Below are 22,663 nucleotides of genomic sequence, written 5' to 3'. Positions count from 1 at the left end.
AAGTAGGAAAAATCTTTTAAAAAAATCAAATAAAATTGAGACGCCATGAAAATGGAAAAATCAAATTTCCATGGGTTTTAAATCCTGCCTGAAAATTAATTTAGGCTCTAAGAGTCAGTCAAATTGTCAAGAAATCGACGCTTGCATTAGTCAAGTAGATAATAAAAGCAACTAGAACTTGACACCCAATCAAATTTTGACAGATCAGTTTTACTTATTTATTTTTTCTCACCAAATTCTGAATATTATTTTGTCACCACTCAAAATATTTCTACAAAAATTTAACACTCACCGTTACATTCATCAAAAATTGACATTGCTACATGAAATGATGAAAGTGAAAAACCTCCCAAACCTCTCCAAAACTCTTAACATATCTACACATCATAGTGACGGTGACAAATGGCCTATTCACGGTAATTTTGACAAGATTTACTTAGAAATTAAAAATAAATGATCGAGAATGATAAATGAATGTAAGTTAGGAAGTCTAATGATATTAATTACTCCGTAGTTATTTCTTTAAATAAGATAATTACTTTGTAAGAGATATAGATAATAATTTGGGAATGATGAAATATTTAAAAAAAATCACGAAGTAAGATGAATTTGTAGTAAGGTAGTAACTAGAAGTTTAATCCATGTGGTTCTACGATTTGTATTAAACTCGTTTCATGCAAATTACAAACTCAATAATCCCAAAGACCATCAAGAACCACAGGTTCAGGTATTAAACCCATGGTGTAATCTTGATCATTCCCTAATTCAAGTTTCGTGTTTTGTTGCACGTGTAAACTATTATCATTACCAAGCAAGAACTTGAAATTCGAAGGGTTGTAATGCTGCAAATACTCATTGGTCTGAACCATCTCAGTGTTTGGATGCCACAATTGATTGTTGTTCATTGAAGGCATAAAGTCAACCGATCCGTTGAGTGTTTCGATCAAGTCAATATTTTTATGTTCCTGTTCTTGGATATCATCAAAGATTGTTTCTCTTTTGGAGTTAGATATGTCCATTAATGGAGGCAAATTCGCCGATTCATAATCAAATTCATTTTCATAGCCTTCATAGTTCATACTTGAAGTACTAGAAATTTGAATCTTTTTACCTCCACAAATCTTTTCAAAAACCTTGCTTATCACCCACTCACCCTACAAAAAACAGAACGAAAACAGAGCGAAAATGAGCCAATACCGCGTTGTAACATAGAACTAATCATTAGAACAAAGCAAAAGTATGGTAAAAACAGAGAAAAAGTTACCTTTGTTGATTTATGTAGACTTTCTATGGCTAATTTACCATCTAACCTAAACTCATGCATGATCCAATTAGTCTTTTCGCCTTTTGGTGCTCTACCTTTATAAAACACAAGTGTTTTCTTCATCCCAACAAGTGTTTTTGTTTTATAAATTTCTTTATCTTTTCCTGTTGCTTTCCAATATCCCATTTCGGTAGCTCTGTTCGTCCTTAAGCCGGTTGGATATTTCCTATCTCTAACACAAAAGAAGTACCATTCTTTCTCCCCAAATTTCGCCCTCACTTTAGTTTCAATCACAAGTTCACAATTAGCAATCAACTAAAAAATGATTTTAAGCTTAAAAAAAATACATGATCATAAAACTTACATGGAAGATCCCACGGCTCGAATTTGTTCAAATCAACGTCTCCAATCGCTTGAGTGACGAAAGAAGTATCAATAACCTTTGGATATAGATAATGAATTATAAGTTCATCATCGGTTGGATGAAACCGAAAACCAGGAGGTAGTTCAATTTGTTCTTCATGATCATGATTACTAAAAGTGTTTTCCATTGAGATTATGTATGATTAGATATCAAGAAGTTTTGTTTTTTTTTTTTTTTTTACAGTAAACAAAGTTGAAGATTGAATGGTGTTATGGAATAAAAGAAGTGGGAAGAGTAACAAGAAGCTATAAATAGGGTTTATGGACAAGTGATACAAGTGGTTTCCAAATTATTGGGTTGTTTTGCTTTTGTTTTTCTGTTTTGAGGCTCACAACTTGAAGATAGTTAGTTTCAAACTTGTTTGCCTTTTATTTATAGATTAGATCTTCTCAATAGCAAAGTCTTTTTTTAGGCTTCAACTTGAAAATATGTGACAACCCGTCCTAATCCTCCTGGACGAAGTCATCAACATTTGGTTCCGTTGCAATGATCGATTCCAAGATATGTCCTTAATATGAGCAAATGCACAGCGGAAGACTTAATTCATACCTGAGAATAACATGCTTTAAAACGTCAACATAAAGTTGGTGAGATATATAGGTTTGATGCTAGCAGCGTTATAACTATGGACCACAAGATTTCATATACAAACAGTTTAATAAACAATATTCTAAGTGGTTGAGCACTTGGTAACCATACTTAACAATTAATCACGTCGCATATTCCCTTTAATATGAAATCTTACTACACTGTACCAAGTGTAGTCACGAAACGAAGTACTGTGCAACCGTTGAATACTGGTCGTCCAGTCCGGTTGGGGTTGTCAGGCCCGATAGATCTATCAACAGGATTCGCGTTTACAATACCGCTGTAAATAACAGTTACCAAGCTACAGGGAAGTATGCCAGTGGTACAACTCAACGTAGAATATATTTTTCAGTTACTTGTGTCCATAACGTAAAACATAAAATACATGTATTCTCATCCCGAAATATTTAGAGTTTAAAAGTGGGACTATATACTCACCTAATGTATTTTGTAGTAAAAATACATATAACATCATTGAACACGTATAAGGTTGGCCCCGGATTCACGAACCTATAACATTCGTATATATATTAAAACATATACTCGTAGTCGAATAAATCTATATATTATTATTGATGATGTATTTGTTATTTTAATGATTTATAAGTTTCTTTATTTATTTATATATTTTCATTTTAGATATAGAAATATTAATATAGTTAAGTTTTGTAATTTAAATATATGTTTTTATATATATAATCTTAACAACTTTATTAAAACTTTTATTTTCATAACTAATATCATTTTTATAATAATGATATAACTAATAACTGATAGTAATAATAATAATAATTTTTAACTAAAAAGGCAATCTGGTTATATATGAATTTTTCAATACAAATGTTAATCTTAATACGTATATAATGATATTAACTCTAATAATAATAATAATTTGATTTTATAATGGTAATCATAACAATTAATATAACAATAATAATAATAATAATAATAATAATAATAATAATAATAATAATAATAATAATAATAATAATAATAATAATGATAACAATAATAATAATAATAATAATAATAATAAATAAAAAGAATATGAAGAGTATACCCTTTTATAGAGCTTTTTGTAAAAAGAATGCACTTAGCGGGACTCGAACCCAAGACCTCTCGCTACCCGTAAACACTCATTACCAATCAACCGTCTCCTGTTCTTCTGATTTGTTTCTAACCCGTTTATTTTTAACTCGTTAAGTTTCTGTTTATATTCATCTCCTTCTTCAACTGTCATTCGACCCAAGATCATACCAGGTTTCATTTTAATTACCTTTTTAATTTTTGGAAATGAAATACATACAGAAACGATTTAGATAGTAAATTAAATTTAAAAAAAAAAAAATTAAAATTAAACGATCCGGATCTGTTGCTGTATCGAATTAAAAATAAGAACTCCATAATCGTTTTCGATTTCTGGAACGTTTTAGCCAAACATTTTAACACAAAACATGTTTCAAATTGTCTCTAATAACTATTTGATTCGTTATTTGATCCAAAAACTTTGAAACAAAATCAAATTTTCCAAAGAACAAACCTTTGACTTTTTAGATTAAAATTTTGACTCCTTAAATTCGATTCTGATTTTACGAATTGAAATCTGAAATTTGGAGGAAACATTCATGACATGATTTAAGTTGCTTCTGCAATTTTAGATTTCTAAAAGGAACTTGTTTTCGAATTATGGCCAAAAGGATTATACGAACAGAGATAAGGATATAACAATATATGCTTGCTCGCCTGTACCAGTTTCTAATCTATCTGTTTAGTTCACTCAAAAACTTGCAGTTTCAATTGACACTTGTGAGTAAAAAGGTGATTTACCCGATTGTTTTATAGCAATATTGGCCGACAGCAATATTCGTTCCACAAGGATAAAACAAATATGATATATTCTGATAACGATATATATCTGTTTTTATATATGTTTTATTTATTTTTAATAAATTAATATCTTAATAATAAATATTAATAATACTTTATTAATAAATATCTTATTAATAATAATAAAATAATAATAATGTAAAAAAAAAATAAGAATAATAATAATATTGTAAAAAAAATAAGAATAATAATAATAATATTAGTTTTGATATATCGAATTAATATTATTACCTAATTGTGAAGTATTATAAATTTCTATTACTTATTTTACAATATTCATTTAAATAATTACGTGTAGAAGATATAAATTTGTAGTTGTTTAATTATTAGAAATTATTATATCACATAACATTTACATTTAAAATAATATGTATATATTTATATTCACACACACATATATATATATATATATATATATTTACAAATTTGATATTTATAATATAAAACGTCAATTAAATTCTCCTAATTTATATATATAAACAAGTTACTTTTACAAAATGTTTTAATATCTCAATTTTGAAAAACGTTTTAGGAAATCATATCATATATAACTTATAACGAGTTTCAGGTTTTTAAATTATAGTTCGATCGTGAATCGTCAGGCATGGTCAACAGGGTAACTGATTATCCAAATAGAGATTTCAACTTTCTAGACTCAACATTACAGATTTTGCCTACCGTGTCAGAAACACATAAAGATTAAGGTTTAAATTTGGTCGGAAATTTCCGGGTCATTACAGTACCTACCCGTTAAAGAAATTTCGTCCTCGAAATTTGATAGAGGTTGTCATGGATAATAATAAGAATGTTTTCATGACGATTATGAGGTAATAATGGAGTTTTATCATTTGTGAGAGATATAGATAAAACGATTCAATCATGTGAAGCGCACGAGTGAAGCTATTACAAAAGAGTGAAATAAGTAATTAAATATATTCGTTTCAACCGATGACGTAGTTACTATTAACTTCCGGAATTTAAGGGATTTAAAGAAAATCTTACGTAATAAGATTTGGTTCTTCGGCGATCAGGGTTTTCTTTGATTTAATGCGGCAATCTGTTTCGATTTCTCTGTCGGATATTTCACTATAAATCCGCCCCTTTCCCTTCCTTACTTCCATACCTCACATCTTCTATCCTTTCTCCCTCAATTCATACCTTAAAGTATTCTTTAAAATGCTCCATCCCGTTCTGATCCTTGTTATACTTCTAACTTTCATATCTTTCAGTCTTCTCTTTCATCTGCCGCCAGAAGAATCTATTCGCTTCTATTATTTCCTTGGAATTATAATGTTTTTAATTCTCCCGTGTCTTTAGTTGCAATACATATTGATATACACGGTTTGAAATTTCTGGGTGGTTGTTGAGTGTTATATCCTTCATTATTTTTCGGAGCTTCATGCTTTCGTTTTCTCTTCCTGACTTCGAATCAAGCGAGTAATGGTCCGGAATTCGTAGGTATGAAATTCGAAATGAACATAGCTAATGCTCTTAAAAAAAAAATGGTAATGACACGATTTTGATTTGTCAATTTACCAGAATATCCTGGAAAAAGCTAAAAATATCAAGATGATATGTTTCTAATATGTTTGGAGATTGGATAGAATGTAAGAGTCGTGTAACATGGCACATGATGATGGTACTGTGAATCATCACATTCCATTAGAAACTTAACATGACTTACTGTAATATAATGAAGTTGATCAAGTTTCATTATATTATACTAATTCATGTACCAGTTCCCAACACTGCTTCAGAACATTCCTATTTTAAACTTGAAGGTTTTAGAATTTAGAAACTAACACAGTTTCTTTTATGTTATAACGCAGATAGCGTAGAAAGATAATTAATATCGGACGAGAATACTTTGAAGATATTTTCAGAATTATTGAGGATATTTTCAATGAAAGATACGATAATATCTTGGAATTTCTAATATCGAAGGATAATGATGAAGTTTTACCCGTAAGGGTTTAGATTCAGAAGCAAGGTGTTTGCTACAGAATCGTCATGATTCTTTATGTACAAGTTTAGTCCTTGTATTTTGTTCGGAGTCTCCTTCATGGTTTGCTCAATCCGGTTTTTAGTACCAAATTTTCTATCGAGCGTTTCTAGCACTTCCTTCTTTTATCATCAACTTTTGGTCATTATGACCATCTATAACATGCTGCTTCGTCAGCATTTTCAAAGTTAACGAATCTGGGTCATTGGTTTTCAAACCGAGGTGGTTTCAAGAGAATTATGTTTTTAGATGATTAAACGCTGATGGTAGTATGGTGGAATATAAAAGGTTCTTCGGTAACGAGGAGGAAAGCTAATCGTATGTATCAAAGTTATAATAAGGTTGATTCGAACGAAAAGTCGAAGTTGTTCTTCTGAAGCTGTGACAAAATTGGCTACTTTGAAAAGGAATCGTAAGGTTGTTTTTGCTAATAAATGCTAAAGAATTCGTCGCGGTACGTGTTAAATTATGACTTTGGGTTCAAGAGTTTTTCATGTGTATAGATCTTTTCTTCTGTAGATGAAGTGCGGTCGGTTCAACTTCTCGATTGAGGTATTTTCAAGAATCCTGATAGGTTTGTACGCGAATTGTAATTGTCGAGGTACAAATGAGGTTTAGAATGAAATCAAGTGGCAAACTTGAAGAATTGTTTAGTTTCATATGTTATGATCAATATTTTAATTCATTTTAATTGTCCAAAGTTAGCAGTCCAATAGTCCGATAGTTCAATAGTTCAATGATTCATATATAATTTAATATTTAATATTTGAATTAAATAATACATATCGTGACCCGTGTACCGGTCTCAGTGTCGATCACAACTCAAAGTATATATATTATTTGAGAATCAACCTCAACCCTGTATAGCTAACTCCCGCATTACTGCATATAGAGTGTCTATGGTTATTCCAAATAATATATACAGATGCGTCGATATGATATGTCAAAACCTTGTATACGTGTCCCGATATTTAAAGGGCGTAAAATAAATAACAGAAATTAAATGACGATAAATAAAATTGCGATAATTAAATTGCGATAAATAAAATGTAATCAGTTAGCTAGGAACAGTTAGCTGGAACAGTTAGCGTAGATTCTTAACAAAATTTCAATTAGTTAATTCGTTTGTTTCTAACAAATTTTATTTTGTCCAATGTTTTCTTCATTATGCCACTTGTTGGATTCTGATAGGTCAAAATCCAAATATGAAATGGAACGAAAATGGATTCTGTGGTGAACGTATACATATATCTATGGATACAAGTAGGATAATGACTGACTGTTGAATCAGAGTCGAAGAATGTACCGTGTAGCTGATTAATGTGAAATCTAAATATTCCTCGGGTATTACCCACCCGTTAAAATATTTTCACCATTAACAGTTTGTACAAAAGAATTTTAATTACAATCTTTATGAAAATATACTTGCATATATATTTTCTTCAGATGTAATCATGGATTTAATGAGTCAATAAGATATTAAACTCATTTGTTTTACCGTTAATACTAGATTACATAATCTCTAAAACTTTAGAAATTACATAATCGCCATGTCGAGCGAAGATAATCGATGTAGAACGATTCATAGAACGATGATTATACTCGAGGTGCAGAATGAGATGGTGAGGCATGGATTGTTGAAACTTGGGTTATTGGTGGTACTGGTACCGTTGGTGCTGAAGCTGGTGATGTTACTGGTGTTGGTGATACTGCTGGTGCTTGCAAATTGTGTACCGTGCCCTCTAAAGTTAACACTCGAGCTCGGAGTTCCTTAACTTCTTCTACTAACCCTGGTTGGTTATCAGTGTGAGGTAAAGGTCGGATATCTTCTCTAGTTCCGTTAATGGTAGCCTCAAGACGAAAAATTCTTGCAAAAAGGGTATAAACGGTGTTGCGAACAGGTTCGCCGGTGAGCGGGTCGAGCACTCCGACGTTAGGTGGTAAGTTCGGCTCGTGATATGGAGTACCTTCTTCATTTCTCCATAGGGTAAGTATTTCGCGAACCCATCCCCACTTTCTAAAGAAATCACGGTAGTTGATCGGTTGGTGCGCTCCCGTCACGCTATCTTCGGAGTCAGAAGAACTTGGTCGATTCGTAGAGGCCATCGTACGCGATCACAGAAAAGATTTTTTGGTATGAAAAGCTTAGTGACAGCAAATAATAGTTGGATGGTATTCTCAATGCATAATATGCATAGATATATATAGTACCAGGATCCCTTAAATTACGGAGAAATTTACGGAAGATATTAAGCAAAGTCTATCGTAATAGATACGCTAAGATATAAATTTGTCTATACACTATCTATGCAATAAAGGCAGTAAGGCATGTCTAGACTTAAGAATGGTAAGCAGGCAATTCCCTAAGGATGATAAGTAGATGATTTCCGACTAGAAATGATAAGCAAAACTTTTGACATGTAGACACGGTCAAAGTCCAGACTCATTAATGTATCCTAACAACTACTAGTCAGACACACTAATGCAAGACCTGGTTCGCTAAGACCAACGCTCTGATACCAACTGTGACAACCCGTCCTAATCCTCCTGGACGAAGTCATCAACATTTGGTTCCATTGCAATGATCGATTCCAAGATATGTCCTTAATATGAGCAAATGCACAGCGGAAGACTTAATTCATACCTGAGAATAACATGCTTTAAAACGTCAACATAAAGTTGGTGAGATATATAGGTTTGATGCTAGCAGCGTTATAACTATGGACCACAAGATTTCATATACAAACAGTTTAATAAACAATATTCTAAGTGGTTGAGCACTTGGTAACCATACTTAACAATTAATCACGTCGCATATTCCCTTTAATATGAAATCTTACTACACTGTACCAAGTGTAGTCACGAAACGAAGTACTGTGCAACCGTTGAATACTGGTCGTCCAGTCCGGTTGGGGTTGTCAGGCCCGATAGATCTATCAACAGGATTCGCGTTTACAATACCGCTGTAAATAACAGTTACCAAGCTACAGGGAAGTATGCCAGTGGTACAACTCAACGTAGAATATATTTTTCAGTTACTTGTGTCCATAACGTAAAACATAAAATACATGTATTCTCATCCCGAAATATTTAGAGTTTAAAAGTGGGACTATATACTCACCTAATGTATTTTGTAGTAAAAATACATATAACATCATTGAACACGTATAAGGTTGGCCCCGGATTCACGAACCTATAACATTCGTATATATATTAAAACATATACTCGTAGTCGAATAAATCTATATATTATTATTGATGATGTATTTGTTATTTTAATGATTTATAAGTTTCTTTATTTATTTATATATTTTCATTTTAGATATAGAAATATTAATATAGTTAAGTTTTGTAATTTAAATATATGTTTTTATATATATAATCTTAACAACTTTATTAAAACTTTTATTTTCATAACTAATATCATTTTTATAATAATGATATAACTAATAACTGATAGTAATAATAATAATAATTTTTAACTAAAAAGGCAATCTGGTTATATATGAATTTTTCAATACAAATGTTAATCTTAATACGTATATAATGATATTAACTCTAATAATAATAATAATTTGATTTTATAATGGTAATCATAACAATTAATATAACAATAATAATAATAATAATAATAATAATAATAATAATAATAATAATAATAATAATAATAATAATAATAATAATGATAACAATAATAATAATAATAATAATAATAATAATAAATAAAAAGAATATGAAGAGTATACCCTTTTATAGAGCTTTTTGTAAAAAGAATGCACTTAGCGGGACTCGAACCCAAGACCTCTCGCTACCCGTAAACACTCATTACCAATCAACCGTCTCCTGTTCTTCTGATTTGTTTCTAACCCGTTTATTTTTAACTCGTTAAGTTTCTGTTTATATTCATCTCCTTCTTCAACTGTCATTCGACCCAAGATCATACCAGGTTTCATTTTAATTACCTTTTTAATTTTTGGAAATGAAATACATACAGAAACGATTTAGATAGTAAATTAAATTTAAAAAAAAAAAATTAAAATTAAACGATCCGGATCTGTTGCTGTATCGAATTAAAAATAAGAACTCCATAATCGTTTTCGATTTCTGGAACGTTTTAGCCAAACATTTTAACACAAAACATGTTTCAAATTGTCTCTAATAACTATTTGATTCGTTATTTGATCCAAAAACTTTGAAACAAAATCAAATTTTCCAAAGAACAAACCTTTGACTTTTTAGATTAAAATTTTGACTCCTTAAATTCGATTCTGATTTTACGAATTGAAATCTGAAATTTGGAGGAAACATTCATGACATGATTTAAGTTGCTTCTGCAATTTTAGATTTCTAAAAGGAACTTGTTTTCGAATTATGGCCAAAAGGATTATACGAACAGAGATAAGGATATAACAATATATGCTTGCTCGCCTGTACCAGTTTCTAATCTATCTGTTTAGTTCACTCAAAAACTTGCAGTTTCAATTGACACTTGTGAGTAAAAAGGTGATTTACCCGATTGTTTTATAGCAATATTGGCCGACAGCAATATTCGTTCCACAAGGATAAAACAAATATGATATATTCTGATAACGATATATATCTGTTTTTATATATGTTTTATTTATTTTTAATAAATTAATATCTTAATAATAAATATTAATAATACTTTATTAATAAATATCTTATTAATAATAATAAAATAATAATAATGTAAAAAAAAATAAGAATAATAATAATATTGTAAAAAAAATAAGAATAATAATAATAATATTAGTTTTGATATATCGAATTAATATTATTACCTAATTGTGAAGTATTATAAATTTCTATTACTTATTTTACAATATTCATTTAAATAATTACGTGTAGAAGATATAAATTTGTAGTTGTTTAATTATTAGAAATTATTATATCACATAACATTTACATTTAAAATAATATGTATATATTTATATTCACACACATATATATATATATATATATTTACAAATTTGATATTTATAATATAAAACGTCAATTAAATTCTCCTAATTTATATATATAAACAAGTTACTTTTACAAAATGTTTTAATATCTCAATTTTGAAAAACGTTTTAGGAAATCATATCATATATAACTTATAACGAGTTTCAGGTTTTTAAATTATAGTTCGATCGTGAATCGTCAGGCATGGTCAACAGGGTAACTGATTATCCAAATAGAGATTTCAACTTTCTAGACTCAACATTACAGATTTTGCCTACCGTGTCAGAAACACATAAAGATTAAGGTTTAAATTTGGTCGGAAATTTCCGGGTCATTACAAAATATCACTGGCTACATCCCCTAAAAGTATCCAACTGGAAAAACAATTTTAAAAAATTGTGTGTATAGAACAAGATTTGTATTTAAAGTGTATTTAACTATAAATAGTGTGTATACAACAAAATCTAGTGTGAAAGGATCACCTCTCATAATTGTTACCAAAATCTAGTTTGAAAGGATCACCTCCCATAATTGTTACCAATCTAAGTTTCATCTCAATCAACTTAAATCTTCTTTTACTGAATAAACAATAAAATAGACATTCATACTTTGACTTTAGCTTGAGTTTTTGATAAATATTTTGCAAGTATTTAGAATTTGTTTCAACCCAAAAAAAAAAAAAAAAATTAAAATAAAATAAATAAATACAACAAGATAATGGAAATCCTATAAATTATTATAATTTGACATAACTTGAAGTAAAGATTTCTTAACTTAGTGTTTAGATATTCCAACGACTTTAACAGAACTCAAATATATAATCTTTATATTGAAAATGTCTGACCAAATCAATGATGAGGGTAATCCGGAAATTTGACCTAACAAAAGTGTGGCAATTTTGTTTGAATGGATGTAATATTAATTCCATTCTTATTAAGGTAGCTTGGATTGGATTCTAATAATAGTAGTTAAGTATGATTAAAAATAGAAAACAGTGCACCTGGTCACAATTGAATTAAAGTGATAAATAGAAAAGTCACCAATAAGTGTATGAGGGTTGGGGGACGAGAACACGACTCAAAGAATTTCATTCACTCACTTTGCCAAAAATTTGGAAACCAACCAAGTGAAGTTTTGATAAACCTCAATTTGTCTTCAACAAATATGGTAACAAAATAGACAACTATAAATATAATGATATATGATATATAACATTCACTACAAGAAAAACCACTTTTTTTTTTTTTTCTTTTTTTTTTTTTGGGTAAAAGGTATATACGCGATGAATATATTAATCAAAGAATATGTACAATGAGTTCAAAAAAAACTGATTACAAGAACAACTTGAACCAAACAACCACGTGCCATGCTTAACAATGACACAACACAAAAGCCAAAACACACCAACAACCACTGCTCGAAACAAGCTATCAAGAGATTTTCCATGCTGACTTCATAAGCTTTGCATGCCTCGAGCTCCTCCATTTGATTGTCATAATCTTTAGACGAACAGTCGAAAAGATAACTTCTACAATTTGCGCAACCGATCTCTTTGCCTTCTTGAACAATCATCCACTTCTGTTGACGCCTCTTTTTTTCCGAACGACAAACTCGCCCGAAAAATCTTTATTAAACGATAAAATGTGTTCCTTTTTAACCGGACTTTTTTGAAACTTTTGACCGTAACATTTTTGAACGACGTGTCATCTGAAGTAACTTTATTATTTTATTTTTTCATGCGAAAATATTTATGGCTTGAAATTGACACTTTTTTCCAGACAAATTTTTCCAAACGAAAAAAATCTTAAATATTAAAATCTCTTTTTTGTTATTTTTTTATATTATTGATAGTTTTAATAATAAAATTTATTATTAGTAAAATATAATTAATTTGGAACACATAAACTATTAATTTTTTGATATTTATATTATTAAGTTTGACAAAAGTTATATTATTAATTTTGTAAATACAATTTTTATTACTCCCTTCGTCCCAATTTATTGTGCATCATTTTTTTTTCTTTTGAAATTTTCTAAATTAATTGTCGACTTTTAAAAATAAATAAGAATAATGTGATAAAGTTCTTTTGTGCATCTACATTATATACGTAAGACAAAACTATAGATAAAAGTAAGGGGTAAAACTGTAAAGTTAACATAAAATACAAGTGATCAGGGGCAGAAGATAGTAGGTACAGGGCGGGGAACCCGCCCCAACTGGATTTAAAAAGATACACCAAAAAAGGATTCACCAGTCTCGTGAGCTCATCAAACACCTGCAACCCGTCACCACCCCAGGGTTGCGCATAGCAATTGACAGTAAAGTTCATTACCCTACTTCAATTAACATGAAGTATGCACGACAACCCTCTCAAACTCAACTTTCGCAATCGTTGAATCGTGATCGCCCGATATTCTCCATTGTTATCACTGTTACACCCAAGGGTCTCTCGCTGGTACCCTATACACCACATGACTACACCCTCATCGGAGTCGATCATTACACTAGCAGGTATAAAAGGGGCATATGTTGCCGTGCCAAACAGACTCCCACTACCTTCTACCGAGGTTTAGAATATCGGTCCTTAGGGTTCCATACATCCGATGTCATCCAATACGCAACTAAATGACGGAGGTCATACCTACCCGAAGAACCTTACGGTTCATTAGTCCACCAATCTTCCTAGTGGACACACGCCACATACGAATTCGCCTAAACTAAGCAATATAGCCTAGCTAAACCCTTCACAACACACTAAGGAATTGCTTAGAAAGACCAAGTCATATACTCCTCTGCACACCGATAAAACTATCAATACAGGGAAAATTTCATAAGGAACTTACCCTATAATTCCACAACCACACTAACACGACATCTTCCACACTAACACAATATCTTCCTAAGGGTCTCACTCCCGCGAGTTTAATGACCCAAAGACTCTCCGATACATCCACACTAAAGACAACTCGCTATTACAATCACGACATGATTCTCAAACCACACACTCTACCGAGTGCCATCACAAAACACACTCAAGAGACCTATTACATCCCGATACGGGATTCAAGTCTCCGTCACACACCCACGTCGATCATCCTAGTTACGGTAGATAACTACACCAAAGACAAACTCAATATTACACCCACTACTTAGGGAGTTAGGGTGACTTTGAACGCACCAACTCGTGAGTCCACCTACTCACCTTAGCTAACCATATCCACCGTAACACTATTCGAGCCACACTGATCCCGATGTGACCACAAGCACATCACCTGAGAACTCCATAACCTAGAAACCAATACATGACTTTTAAATCACCCCCGAAACTACCCCAACCATGTCACGTTCCTCCGCTCGATACTCAACATGTCATGCTTGGTGTCAAGATACATGGTTTTAATAATGGTGATCGGGAATTAATACAATTGTGTACCTTATCATTTCCACATGACCATGTAAGGTACTTTACCGGGACTAGTGCGACATTCACACAAAACAAGACATACGACAACTCCTATTACACCCGAATAATCAAAGTCCCTCCATTGAACTTGATTATTCAAAAACTGCCAAATTACAGAATCTCTCCACTAGATTCATCCATAGAACACCGCACACAACATATATTATCATATAATAATGTATATTTATGTATATCACAACCGCATGTCAATCTACTACCTAGGTGACTATCGTCAAAGCAATTTCCTAGTCAGCCAACTCACCTTAGGCGACTATCTATCTAAGGCACAAAATCACGTACACATTAAGGCCACATCTCATTACACATTGAACAAACACAATTCCTAGTTAGTCCACCTACGCTAAGGCATTAATGTAACAACCCTACTTTTTTCGTTACTATAGTTACTTGTTCGTTAAATATTTAACGGTGTTTACATAGAACTTTATGTGTTTAAATGAATTAAATGCATATTAATCCTAGTGGATTACTTGAATTAATATGGTTATATTAATTAATGAATTTGTTTCGAATAACGAAATACTTAGAAAACGACACGATTAAGATAATCGCCTAGAAAACTTTTTTCAGTTTACGGAACTCAGAAAAACGATAAAGTAATTATTTTTGATAATTATTGACTGTATGAAAAACTTAATTAATTTATTATTTATTTAATGAATTAAACCCGGTGATTTCGTTTCAACGACTAGTTAACGTTCCGAAAACCCGATATGGTTAACGGCACTCGAAACGGACCATGCACATATGAGTATTTAAGCAAAACGAGCCCATGGACACCCCCATGGACCCATTCGTCCGAACCCCCCCATGGCACCCCCTTAATGGAATTGAACTTGATTATTGAATCATTAGTGTAACAACCCGACTTTTTCCGTTTACTAACGTTACTTGTCCGTTAAATATTTAACGGTGATTACTTAGAACTTTATGTGTTTGATTGATTTAAATGCAAACTTGATCCTAGTGGATTACTTGAATTAATATGGTTATATTAATTGATGAACTTGTTTCAGATAACGAAATACCTAGAAAACGACAAGATGAAGATAATCGCCTTGAAAGCTTTTCAGTTTATGGAATTCAGAAAAACGATAAAATAATTATTTATAATAATTATTGACTTTATGAAAAACATATTTAATTTATTATATATTTAATGAATTAAACTTGGTGGGATGCGTTTTAACGACTAATTAACATTCCGGAGACCCGGTACGGTTAACGGCACTCGAAACGGACCACGCGCATACAAGAAAATAACGAAACGAATGGTATTTTACTTTTAATAATTATTTTATGTAATTATTATGTTTTAAGAATACTTTTAATTTATTAGAAGTTTTAAGAATTTAAAACGCTCAGTTAACATTCTAGTTTGCGTTTTCGGCTAACGATACTTAATGGGTACACTTAGGAAACTTGTCTAGCAACATTTGTGAGCCCATGGACTCCTTTTTACAGCCCTTGGCCGAAATTCATCCCATGGGGCTCCATTCCTTGTTAAATTATGGGCATGTGCATCATTAAACTTATTACCATATATAAACTAGTGCATAATTAGTCCTAACCAAGAAAATACATACACTCTTGATACCCTAACCCCATCCACAAAATTTGCAGCTCCAAACCCCTCTCCCATGCGTCGATCATCATCCCCACAAGAACACCACTCAAAACTCAAAATTAGAACAAGTCTCGTGCATTAAAGTTGTTGCTTTCTTCATCCTCTACGCGATAGTACTTGCAATTTGTGATTCTAAGGTATAATTGAAAACCCTAATTGTTTTAGATCTGATTTTTATTCAATTACATAGTGTAATCAAGTCTAGTGCTCAATTAATGATGTCTTGTATTACCGTTTATCGTTTAATTGCTCGATTAACGTTGTTTGCATGAAAAATGAATTTTTATTTTAATGATCTGATAAAATTGACTTATGTACTGATCTTATAATGTGTATAAATGGAAAGGTATCGAAAAACTATGAATTTTAGACTCCGATTTTGCGTGATTTCGTTATCGTATGCTTAAGATATGCTTAATCGAAGTTTTCGTTAGGGTTTGCATGATATACAAATTTTCTGAGTTGCATGCTTTGTGTTTTACTGTATTTCTTGTGAAAAGTTATGCAATTTAGACTTAAGATTTGCGTCAAAAGGTTATGTAATGCTTCCGTTATGTCAAAACGAAGATTTGGTTTTTAAAGTGAGCTGACTCATTTTTCAAAGTTACATAAAAATTGCTAGAGTGAACTAGGAATTGATTTAGACTTTGATCTTCTGGATATGTTATTTTAAGTGTTCCTTGACATGTTTCATTTGTATGCAAACTTACGAGAATGTGATTTGCGATGATATATATGCTCGTCTACTTGATATGTCCGGTTGATGATTAAAAACTGATGAGTCTGTAAAGGTTTGCAAAACTTTGCAAATTGGCTAAAGCAATGTTTCTGATTATTTTATCACTAAAGCTTTGAGATGTTTTAAGATGAATCCAATTGGACGTTCATCAAAATCTATTTTCTATATTTTATGAAAAATATTTAAGAACTGGCGCACAGGCAGAAATTTCTGTAATGAACTATGGATATACCCTTTCTGATATTAAACTTTTATTTATCGTATGAGGCTTTGGCTGGACTTTTTGGAATTGATTTTAAGTGTAGTTATGATCTGGAGTTGTTCATGATTTAATGATTTATGTGCTATGAGCTATAGTTGAATCTTTCTACGACGTACGAAATTCTAAGGCATGCTTTAAGGTGCAAAAGTGCAATATGCTTAATTATGACTTGTAAAGTGATACTTGACCTAGGTTTGACTTATTGATCATGTTTGAATGACCTACTGAGATGTTTGACTTTAGTTGGCCACTTTGACCGAGTTGACTTTAGGGTTGACTTTGGTTGACTTTTGTTGACTTGCTTGGATTAGTTGAATTTTACTTGTTAGTTGAGTCAGTCTGAGCACTAGGACTTTGCGTACACTATGGATTGACATAGTATGACCTGTATGTGTATACTTAAGATGACTTACATGATTAGGTTGCGTTGTTCGGTCGAGATTGTTCGACTACAATACGTTTTGCTAAGATATTTCAGGTGCTTTTGCTAAGGTGAGTCTACAGTCCCTACTACATTTTTACAGGGATGAGATGCATGTTTTTTACAAATGTTTTACATATTAGGCACAAGTAACTTAAACGACTATACATATGAGTTCATAGTTTGATTAACTCGTACACTTGATCGGTGTAGCGCCATGATAAGATAAACTCGTACACTTGATCGGTGTAGCGCCATGATAAGATAAAATCGTACACTTGATCGGTGTAGTGCCATGATAATATAAACTCGTACACTTGATCGATATAGCACCATGATAGGGTAAACTAAAGACGTTGGCTCGGCCTACGCAAAGGTTAAAGCTTTATAATCAAGTGCTCATGATAATGTATACTTTTCCTATGATGTTTTCTAAGAAAATCTTGTAGCCTAACTTATGAAATGATTTAATAAACCTGTAGATTCACTCAACTTTATGTTGATCCGTTTTGCATGTTTTATCTCAGGTATTAGTTGCTTCCGCTGTAGAACATTGCTGTTATGTAGAAGTCAAGCCAAGCATTGGGACCAGAGTTAATACGCCGTTAGTGGATTCTGACGGGGTATTACATTTTGTATCAGAGCTTTGGCTATAGGGAACTAGGATACATTAGTGTGCTAACCGTAGGGCGCATTAGTGGGTCTAGTCTATAGCCGTGTACTTAGAATGACTGTTATACGCCATGCTTGCACTGTTTGCTCTACTATGCTACCCGTCGGGCTACATATTAGACATCACATGCATATACGCATCTATACCCATAATGATATGGACTTGGACTAGATATATGATGTTACGAATCACATACGTACACACGACGCGACACTTAAGTGCATTAAGTTGACTACGCTATCTTGAACTTATGGAGTGATGTCGAATGGATATGTGTGATAGCGTAATGTAATGACCGAGATTACATTACGGTAACTCATATTCCGACATCGCAAAATAAGGAATTGGGAGCGAGTCAAGTAGATTACTAGGATAAACACCGTTTAGAACATGAACTGTATAATCTTAAATATGTGTAGAAGTTTACACTGTACGAATTAATTGCTATTATAACCTATAAGAAGCGTGTAATCACGTCACAACTCGTCACTACTCGACACTATCTGTCACCACCGATCATTACTTGGCACTACGAAACCTAGAACATACTCGTCATCTCATACCACTACTCCTCACTACACATCGTTACTAACTACTACTCGACGCCGCCTCACACTTCTAGACATGACTGATCGCTACTTTCTCACTACTTGTCATTACTAGTTACTACTTAATGCTACTCATTGCTACTTAAGACTGTTGAGTAGTACTCATCACTACCAGCACCTTTACGATTTACTACTAGCCACTATGAATCACAACTCATTTCTGATATATCCTTAAAGGATGAAGTAAATGTAACAGCCCACACGAATCGTAATAGATATTGTCTACTTGACTTCCGACTTACCTATCATTTTGCCACCCGCAGTTTCACGAATTTTCTTTCCAATACTAGTTAACCAGAAGAGGTATTCACACCTTCCCTCATAAAGGGTATTCCGTTCTTCTCCCCCACCGATGTGGGCAAGTCTGATAACTCACCCTGCTTTCAACATCAACTTCAATAAAGTTTGTCACGAATTTGTTCTTACTTAACAATCATAATGTTTATATACTCTCAACACCTGTGCCGATAGAAGCTTAGTCGCTAAAGAATTCCGTCACAACATTTAGAATCCAGTATCTGCCTTAGACAACGTAAACTCTATGGAACTATCAACTAGAAGAAAACGCATAAAGATTGATGTCATTTTGGTTTAAGGAGGTCATGCTTTAAGAAGTTTGATAGTACACTCCCATCGTAAACGTCTCTCACCCGAAACTCACCCCAAATTTAAATCAACGATTGCTCCTAATACTTTTCAATTTAGAAGATAAGACCCATACTATTAAGCTCATAACAACCTTCCATACCGAACAGTACTTTTTCTGACGATTGGCGAGCCATTACAATAGAAATCTACTTGAGTGATGTTTGGAGTTAAATTATTTTACTTGGACTACCATATCTCTTTATTTGACCTTGTGGTTTGAATGGACTGGTTGTCTGATGATACAACCAAGGCTGTTACGACCAGAAGGCCATTCGAATTCCTTTTGCCGAAGATGAATCAATGATGGTGTACGGAGAGAAGATCAGTACACCGTTGTGTTACAGGTCTAAAAGTACATGAGATGGGGATGTCTCGCAATTCTGGCACATATGGGCAAAGTTGAATCAGCAATTAAGAGACCCGAAGATGTCTCAACCGTTAGAAATTTTATTTAAGGTCTTTCCGAGAGAATTACCAAGTCTTCGACCGCATAGAGACGTAGATTTTCAGATTGACTTAATGCCGGGAGTGGCGCCTGTAGCACGCGAACTGAATAGACTTGCACCTTCAGAATTGCAAGAGCTGTCTAGTCAGTTACGAGAGCTTTTAGACAAAGGATCAATTCAACCGAGTTCTTTGCCATGGGGAGCTCCAGTTCTTTTTATAAAGAAGAAGGTTGGATCTATGAGACTCTATATTGATTACAGGGAATTGAATAAGCTGACCATCAAGAATGGATATCCGTTACCGAGGATTGACGATTTGTTTGGTCAATTGTAAGGATCAGCATGTTACTCTAAGATTGATCTGAGGTCAGGTTACCATCAGATGAGAGTAAAAGAGACAGATATACCGAAGATAGTGTTTAGAACACGCTACAGACATCATGAATTTACCGTAATTCCGTTTGGATTGACGAACGCACCGGCAGTGTTCATGGATTTAATGAACCCTGTGTGTAAGTCATATCTAGACAAGTTTATTATTGTGTTTATTGATGATATTCCTGTATATTCTAAGAACGAGGAAGAACATGAACAACATCTCCGTTTAATACTAGAGATGCTCAGGAAGGAGCAGATGTATGCGAAGTTTTCAAAGTGTGACTTTTGGTTACAAGAAGTTCAATTTTTGGATCATATCGTAGGTGTCAATGGTATTCATGTTGATACTGTGAAGATGGAAACGGTCAAGAAGTGGGAGACTCCTAAGTCGCCAACGCATGTTCGGAAATTCTTAGGTCTTGCCGGTTATTATAGGAGATTCGTGGAGGAATTTTTTACTGTTGCCCGACCGTTAACAACAATGACTCACAAGGCTAAGAAGTATGAATGGACTGAGCTTCATGAGTTCGCATTTTAGTTGTTAAAAGAGAAATTAACTACTGCCCCGATTTTGTATTTGCCCAAAAGAACCGAAGACTTCGTGATTTATTGTGATGCTTCACGACAGGGTTTTGGTTGTGTGTTGATGCAACGGAAGAAAGTGATTGCTTACGGATCATGACAACTGAAGATACACGAACAAAACTATATGACTCATGATTTAGAACTTGGTGCTGTGGTCTTTACACTGAAGAGGTGGAGACATTACTTGTATGGTGCTAAGTTTGCTGTTTTCATAGATCACAAGAGTTTGCAACATATTTTCGATCAAAAACAGCTCAATACAAGACAGAGACATTGAATTGAGCTATTGAATGATTACGACTGTGACATTTGCTATCATCCTGGCAAGGCTAATGTAGTTGCAGATGCATTGAGTAGGAAGGAGAAGGTTAAGCCTATTCGAGTTAGAGCATTGAATATGACTATTCGAAGGAACCTTACTTCTCAGATACACGATGCACAACTAGAGGCGTTGAAAGAAGAGAACGTTGCTACCGAGTTACTTCGAGGAATCAATAAGAAGTTTATTACCCGAGAAGATGGAACCCTATATTTCATCGACAGAATATGGGTACCGAAGTTTGGCGGATTAAGGGAACTAGTGCTAGATGAGGCACACAAGACAAGGTATTCTATTCACCCTAGATCTAACAAGATGTACCAAGATCTTAAGGCACTGTACTGGTGGCCTAATATGAAAGTAGATATAGCAACCTATGTTAGTAAGTGCTCAACGTGTACTAAGGTAAAAGCAGAACATCAGAAACTGTCAGGACTGCTGACACAGCTAAAGATTCCCCAGTGGAAATGGGAATGTATTAATATGGATTTCATAACTAAGTTGCCCAAGACTGTGGGAGGTTATGATACGATTTGGGCTGTCATTGATCGTCTCACAAAGTCTGCTCATTTTCTATCGATTAGGGAAACGGATAAGATGGAGAAGTTGGCATAGGTTTACCTAAAAGAAGTGGTTTCTCGACATGGAGTGCCGATATCCATTATTTCCAATAGAGACAGTAGATTTACATCTAAATTCTGGCAAGCATTGCAAGAGGCAATGGGAACTCGTTTAGATATGAGTACAACATATCACCCTCAAATAGGTGGTCAAAGTGAGAGAACCATCCAAACACTAGAAGACATGTTAAGAGCATGTGTTATCGATTTTGGAATCGGATGGGATAAACATCTACCGTTAGCAGAGTTTTCCTATAACAATAGTTATCACGCAAAGTATAAAGGCAACGCCTTTTGAATCACTTTATGGCAGGAAGTGCAGATCACCCGTATGTTGGACCGAGTTAGGAGATAGTCAATTGACTGGTCCTTAGATCAGATTCGAAACAACCGAGAAGATCGCGCAGGTACAAGAGAAACTGAAAACGGCGCGAAGTCGTCAAAAGAGTGACGCCGACGTTAGCAGGCGATATTTAGAATTTCAGGTTGGAGATAAGGTTACGCTCAAGATATCACCCTGCAAGGGTGTAGTGCGTTTGATAAGCAAGGCAAGCTAAGTCCGAGGTATATTGGATCGTTTGGGATTACTGAAGGAATTGGACCTGTAGCGTACAAACTAGAGTTACTGCAAGAACTCAGCGAAGTTCACGCCACTTTTCATGTTTCTATCTTGAAGAAATGCTATCAGACGAAAGTTTGGTAATTCCTTAGGAAAAGATACA

General features: G+C 33.2%; 1 protein-coding gene across 1 annotated transcript; it reads right to left on the bottom strand.

The window, feature by feature from the left end:
* Positions 1 to 672: 672 nt before the first annotated feature.
* On the bottom strand, positions 673 to 1,835 carry LOC139848324 (NAC domain-containing protein 92-like). Its single transcript, XM_071838055.1, has 3 exons — positions 1,625 to 1,835; positions 1,265 to 1,538; positions 673 to 1,154 (listed from the first exon to the last, which is right to left on the bottom strand). The coding sequence occupies exons 1-3, from the start codon at positions 1,813 to 1,815 to the stop codon at positions 690 to 692; spliced, it is 930 nt and encodes a 309-aa protein (XP_071694156.1). The 5' UTR covers positions 1,816 to 1,835; the 3' UTR covers positions 673 to 689.
* Positions 1,836 to 22,663: the final 20,828 nt, after the last annotated feature.

Source organism: Rutidosis leptorrhynchoides, chromosome 5, assembly GCF_046630445.1.
Source record: "Rutidosis leptorrhynchoides isolate AG116_Rl617_1_P2 chromosome 5, CSIRO_AGI_Rlap_v1, whole genome shotgun sequence".
In the NCBI taxonomy this organism is placed as follows: Eukaryota; Viridiplantae; Streptophyta; class Magnoliopsida; order Asterales; family Asteraceae; genus Rutidosis; species Rutidosis leptorrhynchoides.
Note: the sequence above shows the minus strand (reverse complement) of the source record. Positions and strands in the feature narration are given on the sequence as shown.

Excerpts from the sequence above, each read along its gene's own strand:
- LOC139848324 (XM_071838055.1), bottom strand. The coding sequence starts at position 1,815 with ATGGAAAACACTTTTAGTAATCATGATCATGAAGAACAAATTGAACTA. Across the intron at positions 1,539-1,624 it reads CCGTGGGATCTTCCATGTAA|GGCGAAATTTGGGGAGAAAG; the intron begins GTTTTATGATCA and ends AACTAAAGTGAG. Across the intron at positions 1,155-1,264 it reads GTCTACATAAATCAACAAAG|GGTGAGTGGGTGATAAGCAA; the intron begins GTAACTTTTTCT and ends TGTTTTTTGTAG.